The sequence below is a fragment of the Daucus carota genome, chromosome 8 (genome assembly GCF_001625215.2).
Source record: "Daucus carota subsp. sativus chromosome 8, DH1 v3.0, whole genome shotgun sequence".
Lineage (NCBI taxonomy): Eukaryota > Viridiplantae > Streptophyta > Magnoliopsida > Apiales > Apiaceae > Daucus > Daucus carota.
In genome coordinates this window covers 23,067,614-23,081,166 of record NC_030388.2, presented here as the reverse complement: position 1 = coordinate 23,081,166, position 13,553 = coordinate 23,067,614, and the positions used below count along the sequence as shown (strand labels likewise).

The 13,553-nt window shown below is 33.8% G+C and overlaps 2 protein-coding genes across 2 annotated transcripts; one reads left to right on the top strand and one right to left on the bottom strand.

Annotated features, from left to right (window-relative positions):
* The first annotated feature begins 3,678 nt into the window (after nt 1-3,678).
* LOC108197271 (short-chain dehydrogenase TIC 32, chloroplastic) lies at nt 3,679-6,228 on the top strand. The gene is made up of 7 exons (XM_017364847.2): nt 3,679-3,897; nt 4,578-4,809; nt 4,940-5,022; nt 5,127-5,283; nt 5,388-5,478; nt 5,608-5,695; nt 5,786-6,228. Exons 1-7 carry the CDS (start codon nt 3,795-3,797, stop codon nt 5,998-6,000), a joined length of 969 nt encoding a protein of 322 aa, XP_017220336.1. The 5' UTR covers nt 3,679-3,794; the 3' UTR covers nt 6,001-6,228.
* A 2,091-nt stretch (nt 6,229-8,319) lies between these two features.
* On the bottom strand, nt 8,320-12,603 carry LOC108199899 (mannose-1-phosphate guanylyltransferase 1). The gene is made up of 5 exons (XM_064082959.1): nt 12,280-12,603; nt 9,940-10,071; nt 9,641-9,703; nt 9,313-9,552; nt 8,320-9,215 (listed from the first exon to the last, which is right to left on the bottom strand). Exons 2-5 carry the CDS (start codon nt 10,048-10,050, stop codon nt 8,544-8,546), a joined length of 1,086 nt encoding a protein of 361 aa, XP_063939029.1. The 5' UTR covers nt 10,051-10,071; nt 12,280-12,603; the 3' UTR covers nt 8,320-8,543.
* Nucleotides 12,604-13,553: the final 950 nt, after the last annotated feature.

The following is a 13,553-nucleotide window of genomic DNA, read 5'->3' as shown; positions in this document are numbered from 1 at the left end:
AAGAATGATTGGCAACGGCGTATCAGAGTAGTTTAGACTCGGTTTAATGGCTTACAGGGGTTTTGACTGTTCCGGTGTTATACTTTTAAGACAAGGCTCGGGTCATTTATTGATAGACGAATTAGCGGCGAAGAGATTTTGAGTGTTTTGGTGTTATGTTTTGACGCAACGGTTCAGATCATTCATGGACAGATGCATTGTCGATGGAGGTGAATCCCATGTATTAGAAATCATGACCAAGATACAATCTACTTATATTTCACACAAAAACTTGTCTTGTATTAAGTCGGGGGTCTCACGGAAACATGCTACTTACTCTGAATGAGTAGAGGTCTGGTCTGCGTACATTTTACCGATCCTGCTCTAAGCGGGATATACTGGTTTGTTTGGTTTGATTTTAATTTTACTTTCTTTTTTTTAAAACCACCAATTTTACTTTCGTAATTACTTATTTTAAAATTAGATTAACTTACTCTCGTACAGAAGATGAATGTTAAGATCAATCTCACATTTTTCTCTCATTATTCCCGACTGAATCTAGTTCATGCAGAAATATGATTCCACCCGATAATAAAATCAATTTTAATTTTCAAATCTAATAATTTCCAAAATTAAAACTTAGATTGAAATCTAAAATATCAAAATTTACAAAATCCAATTACATGGAACGAATCAATTATATGCCCCTCACAATATTATTTCGTCCCCGACTACAGCTTGGACTTAACGGATGAAGTAGTCGCGCAGCTCAGTTTTGTGGCCGTTGTCTTCAAATCTCATTCTTGTCTACTTTTTAATTGCCTAAGAGCATGTCCAACAGTGTCCTAGTTGAAGCCCTAAATATAATATAAAAAATTATGTCCTAATAGTTTAGGACATATTCAACCAACTTCAACTCCAACAATGTGCCTTATTTTCTCTATTTGTTTAATATTTTATTATTGAAAGTTCACTTTCTTCATTAAAACATAATAGAAAGTAGAGAGAGAAATAGGGTGTAGATAGATATTTATTATAAAATATGAGATAGGGCAAGGAGAGAGAGTGCCTCAAAAATAAGGCTTGATGGAGTTGTCCTAGTGATATAAAGCATCACTAGGACATTGTTGGAGCAGTTTTTTTATCAAATGCCTTAAATTTTAACTTAGGACAACAATTTGAGACACTCTTGGACTTGCTCTAAGCCTGTATATATTTAAGCAAGTTGTGTGATAATTGTGCATCGTGTTGCTTGTGATGTGTATATTTCTAGAGAAATTAGATCCTTGGTTTGTTGTTAATATTATTTCCGGATACTGAATTTCCAAGGTTCTGACTCATGATATCAATTTACTTTTCTAGCCTTCATTAATAGATTTGTGTTTTAGTACTATTTACTTTTCAGATATTTTTTGCAAAGAGGATGTTGTATTGGACATGTTTGCCTTATAAAAATAAGAACTTATTTGGAGAAAAAAATTTAAATTTATTCGATACTTCCTAATATTGAGCATTTAATAATTTTTTAATATTTTTTATTTATAAAAATAATTTCCTTTCTGTTTAAAAAAGGATAAATATATTTTATTTTTTTCCAAAATTAAATAAATTAATATGAAAAATATACTACAATTAACATGGTCAATATTGTATGACTGATATAATGGTGTTTAAGTTGACAAATTATAATAGAAAGATTCTTGCTTTGATTAAATGACCATGCAGGATATTATGATCAACCATATCAACACCTTCGCTATCAACTATTCCAAAGTCTCGCTAAGTTGACCAAAACTCTTAATTTTTGCAAAAATATTGGTATGATTTTGAAAAATAATATATATGTTTATTTATTTATTTGAAATTGTTTAAATATGATATAAAAATATATATGACATAGACCGAGAAAGAATATGTATAAATATTATGATTAAGGCAACAAAAATAATTTGAATATACATGACTAAATTTTGTGAATATCGTCGATAGAATCTGATTATATATTTATAACCAAAATATTTTATAGGAATTCGCTTTATATTTCGGATAATCTATTGAATTGTCTATATGTATGTCATATTTTAATATTATTCATGAAACCTTTTAAATTTTTTCAAAGCTTAAATTATTTGCATCATTTAACAATTAAAATTTAACAATTTTATACATAATAAGATATTATCAGGCATATAGGCATGGACGGATCACTGATGCACATGTCTGTAGTGCATCCAACCTTCTGTATTAATTAACACGTATATGTGTGTTAAAAAAAAATATTAACACGTATAATATTAACGTTCATTACTCAGTAGATCCATAACTTACGGGAAATTTAAGCTAAGAAGATTACGATCGAATTCATTAATATAAAATACCTCCACATGGTTCGTATGTATTCCACTAGAATTATTGAATTATGAAAATTGATGTTTTTTTTGTTATTGTTGACAAAAATAGATACATGCGATCACTGCCATGTTGTTCCAGCGGAGCGCCAGAATCCGAGGTATGGTTTACAATTGTATGTTGTATTACTTCATGAAGATAAGCTATAAATAGAAAAATATAAGAAAATATCTATGATGCAAAGTATTTCTGAAAAGGTATATAACAGCTATCTCAATCCATAGAATACTTAATTAAAAGTAATTAATATATATTACAAAAATGTTATAAAAATTATGTAAAAATCACAATTCAATAAGATATTATTGTTATCTATAATTTTAACCAGCTTGCTGGTTATATTCGAACAATCTCACGGGAATTCAAGGTTTCATATCATATTAAAATAATATATTTTATTTATAATGACTTGAAATGATAATGGTATACAATTTTTAAGATATTATCAATCGATATACAGTATCACGGAATCAATGATAGTTTACAAATTAAGATAATATCTTGCTGGTCTAACAACTATTTTTAACCAATACAATTACAGATTCTCTAATAACATATTAAAGCTTTTGTAAAAAAAAAAGTAAAACATATTTCATATATTTATGTCTTAGGAGGAGTGTTGTGAAAAACGGGAATCAGATTTAATTAGTGAAGTTACGGAACAGGGATTAATCGTGATTAATCACCGACTTTTAGAACAGAGCTTAGGAGGTGCACAACATATGATGAACACTATTTTTTGTTATAAAATAATATAATATTAAAATCACAAACAATTATTCTGTATTTTTGGAATGTGAATAATAATTATTTTCAGTGTTATCATATTTAAATTATTCTCACATTCGTGATATATATTCTATTAATTAACAGATGTCATATATTATTTGTAGTTTTGTCAAATTTATCATCATAAATTAATAACCAGTTTAATGGTCCAACTGTCTTTACCTGGCTGCTCTCGCAATATGTTGATGATTTGGATTTTGTTCCAAAAAAATCCGGGTGTGAAAGTGTAATTTATTTAAAAAATCATCAGCAAATTATTATACAGATTACCGTGATTTGATATGGCATTCTAGTTGACTTTGTCAAGATTATTAATCAAGGCAGAGGAATTGAACGAGTTCCACAAGCTGTTGAATGACTTTTATATTCAAATTAATGTGTTGTAGGCTTGTCATGGGCTGGCTTGTTTGCTTTGACTAGAATTTTCTCACCACACCTCACAAGTGAGATCAGCTTGACATTATTATATTCTAAAAATTCATATCTGAATGAACTTAGACTTGTCTATATATATACCTCTCCACCTTTGCATAATATTCACAGCTAAATTATTTGCTTACACATTTTTAACAAAACACAAAGAGAAGTTAGTAGTATTAAAAGAAGAAAGAAGAATCATGTGGTGTGGATTTAAAGGAGAGTCTGGTTTCTCTGCCGGTGCCACTGGAGAGAAGGTGACTGAGGGAGTTGATGGAAGTGCTCTCACTTGCATTATTACAGGTTCTTTCTTTGCTTCTTTTGGGTCTTTTCTCTTTGTTTGTGCATGTGTTATGCATGGATGTAGTAGCTTTCTGTTTCTGAAACTTCTTGATGGTGATCCAGATTTACATTATTATCTCTGTACTGTAACTTGAGTTAGAAGGGCTGCTTAAAAATATCTGCAACTTATTAGTCTTGAGATTGGAAAGTTTTATTAATTTGTCAAGATCGAGAATAGTTTAGTGATGTATAGTTGGTCTATTATAGCGTAACAGGGAGAAGTACTAATTTATCGACGTTGTCTCGTATTCATATATCAGGTCTATTATATTGAAATAGAAAAAGTATTGTTATCAATATTGTCTCGTACGTCTAACTTGAAATCTTATCATTTGAAATGAAAATTAAAATTAGTCGATAAATATTTATGGACTATAAAAGAGCTAAGGGTGATACATATAGTTAAGACAGTAAGTAAGCTGCTTAATTATAAGTCAAAAATACTCATAATTCAAATCTTATAAGTCACTTATAAACTAAGCTAAACAGTCCATGCATCTTGTTTCAATATTATTTATTAAAAGTCAACTCTTTAAAACTTAAAGCTAGCTGTTTAAAGTGATGCCACTCTGATCATGTGAGATGTCATATGACATTTTTTCCTGTAAAAGAGTATGTGCTCATCTCCTTTCTAATTACAGGATCAACTAATGGTATCGGAAAAGAGACTGCACGTGTCCTTGCTTTGCGCGGTGTTCATGTGGTGATGGGGGTGAGAAATGTTAATGCTGGTGGAAAAATCAAGGAAGAGTTCCTGCAGAAGATGCCCAATGCTAGAATTGATGTCATGGAGATTGATCTCAATTCACTGGATTCCGTTAGGAAATTTGCTTCAGCCTATGTTTCCCGTGGTCTTCCTCTCAACATTCTCATGTAAGAAGAAGGGCCTTGTGCTTTTAATCTATCGAATCATACCCCTCTTCCATACCATCAGAAACATTCGAAAAATTATTACTGACAGACCATTACTGAACATTTATCTTTTGTTGTTGGTATTTGGCAGTAACAATGCAGGGATTTTGCCTCCTCCCAAATTCACACTTTCAAAAGACGGTTATGAACAAGTCTTTGCAGTCAACCATTTGGGTATGTTAAGTACTGGTTATAATTGCAGACATCGCGTAGATATTATGACTTCTATGATCATGGCCTCTTAACAAATGTCACCCTTTCTTGTATAATTTCCTCAGGCCAATTTCTTTTGACGAACCTTTTGGTGGACACCATGAAGAAGACAGCACGTGAAACCGGGATAGAAGGAAGAATTGTTAATCTGTCATCCGATTTGCACAGACGGGGTGTTGGCAAAGAAGGAATCATTTTTGACAAGATCAACGATGAGCAAAGGTGTGAGCCGTTTGTAGTTCATCTAATTAAATGTTAAAATAAACTCTTTTGCCTAAAAAAAACATAAATATTAACTATTCCATTGGTTTCTTGTTGTATTTCAGCTATAGCAACTCTACCTTTAGCGTGTCTCCTTATGGAATGTCAAAGCTCTGCAACATTCTGCACACCAATGAGCTTACTAGGCGCTTTCAGGTACTCATCCTCGTTAAAATATCCGTTCCTAGGTTGCAAAACTTTCAAAAATGACAAATTCTCCATACAATAGTCCAAGTTAATTTGTAATTGAGTTGAGCATTAAGTAGTTTTTTTCTTTTGTAACAGGAAGAGGGAGTTAATATCACTGCAAACTCGGTTCATCCGGGACTTATAGCCACCAATCTCTTTTCATCCAACGGTGGAGCAGTAAACTGTAAGTATCTAAGCCTTCGCAGTGGCTCTACATAAGCCTGTGCACTATGCATTTCCGATGTTAATAATTCTATTCCAATGTCGAATGCAGGGATAATGACCAAGGTTATGGTATACATACTTAAAAATATTGAGCAGGGAGCATCGACTTCACTCTATGTGGCATTGAATCCGAAAGTTACTGGAGTGAGCGGAAAATATTTCAGGGACAACAACATATTGACACCAAGCAAAATGGCTAGAGATCCCGAGGTGGCCAAGAAACTATGGGACTACAGTGTGAACTTGACAGAGGCCAAGAATTAGGAGCCAACTTCATGGATCCATTATCTTTAAATTTCCATTAAATTGTGATTCTTGATTGTCCGTGTATAAATTTCGTATTGCTGTGAGTCTGAGACATACTTGCGGCATTGTGTTACTTTGTGTGAGATTTCTGCAGAACATTAAGGTATTGCATGATATGTCAAAATTTGTATTGGGGTGTAAACTTTTCAATTATAAAATTTAATTCAATTTGTATTCTGTCTTTAACCTTTTTGTCTATTACAAACCTGAAACAATTTTATCTATATTGGTTTTTTATATTCCTGACATGAATTCTATATTCATACCTCGAGGTCGATCTCGAGGCAAATCATAGCAGAATTACATCATTGATATGCATTGAAGTACTGAAGTTTCTGATCTGAAGGGGATAAGCATTCTTGCGAGAAAGATGGTTAAATTAGGAAGGAACAGAGTATAGTATATCCTATGGTCTACAAGTTAGCAACATTGTCATTTATCTTGCCAGTGGCTATTATTACTGTGGAAAGAGTATATTCAGGAATGCATATCGTTAAAACCAAGTTGCGTAATCATATTGGACTGTGAAATTCTATTTCGGGGAATGCATATCGTGAAGACCAAGTGGCTTGGAAAGAGTATTCTTGACTATACTGATGATGATGAACTTATCCTTTATCCTACAGTTATGTTCAACTAAAACTTTTGTTTGAATAATCTGGTTGAGATACGGCCAAATGACACAACCCTGACAGTAATGAAACGAGTTTTTCACTCACATGGACCAGATTTTGATGGTTAGTATGCTCTGTTGGAATATTTGGCAGAGGAGGAATGATTGGTTATGGAACCATGTAAGTGCCTCATCCTTTGGTATACGATCGAGAGCGTGTAGTATGCTTGCTGAATGGAACCGAGCTCGAGAGATGAACCTCACGACTAGAGGACAACAACAACCCGTGGTTCGAACGTGGTGCAAACCACCTGCACAATGGATAAAGGTTAATGTTGACGCGGCTTGTATACAGAACGCAGGCCAGGTGGGGGTAGGCGGTGTTGCTCGAGATGAGGAGGGAAACTTTCTGCGTGCCAGAAACTCCGTAGTGCAAGGCCGGTTCCAGCCACGAGAAGCGGAGGCTATTGGACTTAAGAAGCTCTAATCTGGATGAAGAATTGGAGGACCAGGAAGTGCATCTTTGAGTGTGATGCTAAACTTCTTGTCGACGCAGTTAATGGTGCTCGGGGTAACACTTATTTTCATGCAATGGTTGAGGATTGCATTGACATCCTAAAACACTTTGATGAAGTGTTAGTTTTGTTTGCGTTTAGGTCTGCGAATAGGGTAGCTCACGAGTTAGCAAAAGCTGCATATTCTATGTCAAGCCCGACGGAGTGGCTTTGTAATGCTCCGGAGTTTATCATCTGTACCCTTGATTCTGATAAGTTTTAATGCAAGTGCGTTTATTTCAAAAAAAAAAAAAAACTTTTGTTGTGCCTCGGTGTAAAAAAGCTTTGGCTCCGCCATTACATATCTCGATCCCTGGTTTAGTACATTTTCATGAGATTATAATATCCTACGAGAGAAGATATTATGCGCTCGTGGAAATAAATAAAAAAGTGATTGCAATACAATACAATCTCATGTAATTATAATCCCTTCAACTGAAAGAAGATAATATAAGCTATTCCGGCATGATAATCCTTTCCAGCAAAATATGATTTTAATGTATATCATCTCATTAAAGATGCATAATATATTTATGTTCTTTCTTCCAATAGCTGTCACTCTAATTCTGAAATAACTTCAAGCTTGTTGCTTAATCTTGATGCACTTTCCACAGAGTTAAAACCGATTAGGAGGTGTAGCCAGGCAGTATCTGAATTACATGTTTCATAAAAGGTCATCTATCGATAACGATGATATTTGGTCGGTATGGTTCGATTTTGACAAAAATCAAATCCAAACCGAAGATCATATTTCAAACATCAAAACCAAACACGAAGCAAAACAAATTGAAACCCGAAGTTCAGAAACCAAACTCGAATATCCGTCTTTGGTTCGGTTTATATTTAAACCAAAAGTTTAAATCATAAGCAAAATATAAACTAGAAATATATGTATTCATCAATTTGAAAAATGTATTAATTGATTTATTATGTAATGATTGAGTAAACAATAATACACAATGGAAAAAAATTATTTTTCACCACAATGTTACAATTAACACCTTAACATTAGTCATGTATGTGAAAGTTTCTTTTAGATCGATAACCCAACCCAAAGTTTTGGAATAGTATAGTATAATTTACCATGTACGGGTCTCAAAAGCAATAGCATAGGAAAAAAGAGAGAAACTGAACATGTTTATTTATTTTTTTACACCAGACACCACACAATTTTACAGCAATCATCAAAATGAACTTTGCAAGAGAAACAGACACTACATAACAACTCATACAACTTGTAGAGACGAGACTTTAACTGATAAAGGAAAGGAACTCAAGAAACATCTCCCATGACTTGCTAAATCACCTACAAACACACTTCTTGCAGAGTACGTTCACATCACAATCTCTGGCTTCAAAATGCTAGACTTGATTTCCTTGTGAGGCAAAACGACACCACCGTTACTGTATATTTCATCACAAACATGAACATCCTCTCCCAGAATCGTCATGTTTTCAACACGAGCCCACTGTCCAACAGTTGAGTGCCAACCAATGATACTACTGGAAATGCAGGCATGTTTCTTGACACGAACACCACGCATCACAGTACAGCGAGAGAGTCTAACTCCTGACTCGATCACGCAGCCAGGCCCAATAGCAACGTCAGGGCCAATCAAACATCCCTCTCCAATTTTTGCACTCTCATCAACTAGAACATTTCCCACAATATGAGATCCTGTGGTCAGTTTAGAAGGAGAGTTCTTCCTCAAAGAGTCCAGGTAGAGTCTCAGGCCCGTAATATAATCCTTTGGCTGTCCAATGTCCATCCAAAACCCTGGTAGGACCATTGCAAACAGCTTCTTTTCTGCTGCAATTTGGGGGAAGACCTCTTTTTCAATTGATGTTGGTCTTAGTTCAATTCGATCGAGTGTAGATGGGTTCAGCAGGTAAATTCCAGCATTGATCTTGTTACCAACAAATAATTTAGGTTTCTCAACAAAACGTTCAACTTGTCCTGTTGATTCTTCCATTACAATCACACCATATTTTGAGGGCTCATCCACCTATAAAAATTAACAATTATTAGCCAATATTAATATCGTATGAGTGAGGAAAATATATATAATAACATCAACTAATAAAATCATACATCCATACTACCTTGGTGACCATTATAGAAGCCTCACCCCCATGAGATTTGTGGAACTCAATCATCTGCTTGAGGGGGTACTCACTGATCACATCACTGTTTAGCACAAAAAATGGCTCGCCAGTCTCATCAACTAGTTTATCTCTTGCTAGAGCCAGGGGACCTGCAGTGCCGAGTGGTTCAGTCTCTTGTGAGCACGTAATCTTGATACCAATCTTAGTCTCGAAATCCTTCAAAAAGTTCAGCATCACCTGTCATAACAATGGTCCAACTGATCACTAATTCCCAAATAATAACCAAAGAGACCCATATTTATGTTATAGAACCTCAGATAAATACCTCTGGTTGGTAATTGATAGCCAAAACTACTTCACTTACTCCGATAGCCTTAAGTGCCTCAATCTGATGTGTCATAAAGCATTAGCATATTAGACCATCGTTTCATGGATGCATATAAACACCCACAGAATTAGAAATTCATAATAGACAAAGTGTCTATATAAGCTTTGAATGGAAACAAAAAGGGTATCTGAGAAAAACAATAGCATTTAGCCCAAAACAACTTCAGGACCTCTAGAGATACAAAAGACCACCAAAGAGTATGATAGTTAAAGAGTCGACCATATAACAATCCATACCTGATGCAGAATCATTGGTTTGTTGGCGAAATCAACAAGGGGCTTGGGGAAGCTGAGAGTTAATGGCCTCAAACGAGTTCCAAACCCTCCAACGAGAATAAGAGCCTTCATCCTGGTATGCTTTTATTAAACCTGTTACGAAGATGTTGGAATCTGAGCAACTTCGAAAGCAGATGAATTGCAAAATAAAACACTGTATGCAGAAAGGTTACTGCCCCCTCCATATATATTGAACGCAAAGAAGGATGTACATTCACGGATCTGTCAGCTGTCAATCTTATCTAATAGTATTAAGCGAGGTTGTGACAAGTGTTACCGAAACTGACACGTAGATAACAGGTGTCATTCTTAGAAGGAAAGCGTAGTTTCAAAATATAACGCAAGTTACCAGAAAAAAAATAAAAAACCAGAGTTGGAAGACACACAACAAAGATGGATATATATATATGATGTTATAGGATCTCGTCCAAATATTTTACCTAGAAGAAGATATAAATAACAATCACAGAACAGGCTCGGATTCTGATCTACAATAACTGATCCAGGGGATGCTTTCTAAGCTTGGCCCGCATATTATGCAAAATCAAATTGTGTAAAGTATCACGATGTAAACTATTCTGCTTATTAGTTTTCTTTAAAGGTCGATCTAGGTAGGAATCTCTAGTAATTAAATTTTTTCTTAAATCAAAATGGAGAATATCTTAAGAAAGAAATATCTAACGTAAAAAGATTGTTCCACTTTTTGTTGCACGATAGTTAAAAGAAATACCAACGCTTGCTCACTGTCAAATCTGGACTGTTAGGATAAAATGCTCAATACAGAACCAGATCCAAATTACCTCAAAGCACCCAAAAGATTAAGAACCAGCAACTGTTTAAATACTTGTACTGCAATCAACCAAGATGTCTGATCAAAAGCAATAGATTTCTTACAAAAAATTGCTTTGGCTCCAATCAGGAAACGTGGGTGACACTTTAGGGAGGAGCTATTGATATAGAGTTCCGTATATGTTACTCTGACTCGGGTACGAAATGTCAGATACGACACATATCCAAGAGTCGGACTTGAAAAATCTTAAAATTAGGACAAGGGGACACTGTCATACTTTTTGGACGAGCATATGAGGACACAACATAATACACTAATAAACATGCATGGTAAGTAGATACCTTAACGAAAAGTAACCGTCAAGTTATGATAAAACACAAATTTATAAGGAATTTTGTAAATTAAGGATCTCCTATGCTTGGATTTTATTTTGCTTCTTCGTATTTTTTTTTTCTCGTTTGCATTGTATATTAACTTAAATGCGGTCTTTTAGTTGGTCAAAGTGTCCGCCTATCAGTCAAAGGATACGACACGGAATAAGTGTCGTGTCTGAGTGTCCAAGTGTCGGATACGGATACGACTACCTAGACTGAAGAGTCAGAATAACATAGGTAACATACCATTAACAAAATTTGTGCAATACATATATTTATCATATTTTTTACGAAATATAATTATAAATTCTAATTAGTACATCAAAAACAAATTTATACAACTTTATCTTCCAAGAATCATAATCATCCAGAATAATTTCATTGTAAAACCAGTTTTAAAAACCAACTTTTTGGTTCAAATTAAGTGTTAAATTATTTATAAATGTATTATCGTAGTATTTTACATCACATTCTATGTGTATTCTATAACAGAATCTTTAATAGAATCAATTATTTTTGATGGGATGCTATGGAACTCTATATAGGAGGGTTCTCTCTGAAATGTTGGCCAACCTAAATATATGTAAATAATGTGTAGTACCAACACTGGCATGGTAAGTACGGTCACTCCCTAGTCCATATACATGCCAATCACCGAGACTTAAGAATCAGAAAAACCAAATTCCACATGTTTTCGAAGAACAAAATTAGGGAAAAACCTTTATTAGCAAGCAGTGATCTCTAATGTGTGCGGGCTATGGTGCAACATATAACGAAACACAAAACTGAGCAATGACACGACAGACCGATTAGCGGTAACATGTTCCAATACACAATAACAAACTAAAAAAGCTCAATTATAGTCCTTCATTCTATTGATATCAATGCTAAAGTTCAAGAACTCCGTGCACCCGTAATCTGATTAGACCACAACCTATATCTTAACATACGCACAAATTCAATAATTCAGCGAAGAATTCCAACACAAACAATCAAAAATGGCAACAAATCGTCATAAAAAACACAGCATGATCGAGCCCAGATCCAAATCACACAACAAAACTGCTAAATAAACAAACACCAACATTCAATTATGCATTAAACCACAGATCCAATATCAAAAACAAATAGACTTACCAAAGAGAGAAGGCAGCAGATCTGGATGTTGACTTTCAACGGCCAAATAACAGAATTTTCCCTCGCTTTTTGTTGAATATGAAAAAATGTAAAGGAGAGCCAAACCCCAACCGTTTGATTGTCAGGTTTAAGCTCTGTGTATTTATGTTTGTGTTTAAACTACTGGAACTAAAGATGTTATGATGTTATAAATAGACACAAGTGTTTGTAAGTACATGTAAACTGTACATTATGTGCGTGTTTACACACATGGTCGGTGGTGGACATGGAGGTCTCTGTGTTCTGTATTTGTGAGAAATGAGCTGGATTTATTTTTCCTTTTGTGCTCTTTTAAGTAATCCTGTCCCGTATCATTTAGTTTAGGCTTTTTCTTTTTTCCTTTTATTGTTTTAATAATCGTTGGATCGGGATAAATCTGTCTTAAGTCGAGAATTATTTCGGAATGAATAGTATTTTACGAGATTATGAATTGTGTTTTAGAATAAAAATTTAGTTTTATCAAAATTTGTAAACCATTCTGATCGAGATTATGATATTTTTTTCGCGAAATAAGTGGATTATTTTGATTTGTATAAATATTTAGTGAACAATGTGAATACGAAATGCTTGGGAAAATAGGGCAAGTAAATTGAATTGGGGGAGAATACATGATTGGGGTTGGTGTGGACGAAGAGGGACCCGACTTGGATAAGGGAATGGAAAGACTGAATAATGAAGGTGATGGATAAGGTGAATTATGTGTGTATGGTAGTTTTGCACCAATTAAAAAAAAAAAGAATTAACAAAATAGTATCACGGACACCATGGAAAATATGGTTAATCATATGCTAATATAAATTACGTGAAGTTTTAATTATAAACTATTCTTAGTTTCAATTGAATTGGAACCATCTTGGAAAAAAAGTGGATTAATTGTGTGAGCTTGTTCACAAGTCCAGGTATTATCGAATTTAGAGATGATCGCGGTGAAGTCTGTAGTCAACAGTAATAAATTCATTTTAGTAGAGCTTTCAAAATATCAAATAAATTTGTAATCATAATCGATCTACATTAAATCCAAATGTTTCGAATCAGTGAATTTTGCAGTTTATGATATTATCATAATTTAATTATTAGTAAGATAGTGCACTTAAATTGAATGATTATTGCGTACATTGTAATAAGATTTTAGTTAATTTAATAATAATATAATAAATTTCAATATTATTACGGAAATAGACAATACGAAAGTCATTGATATATCTTATGTTTATAATTAATAAGATAATACATGA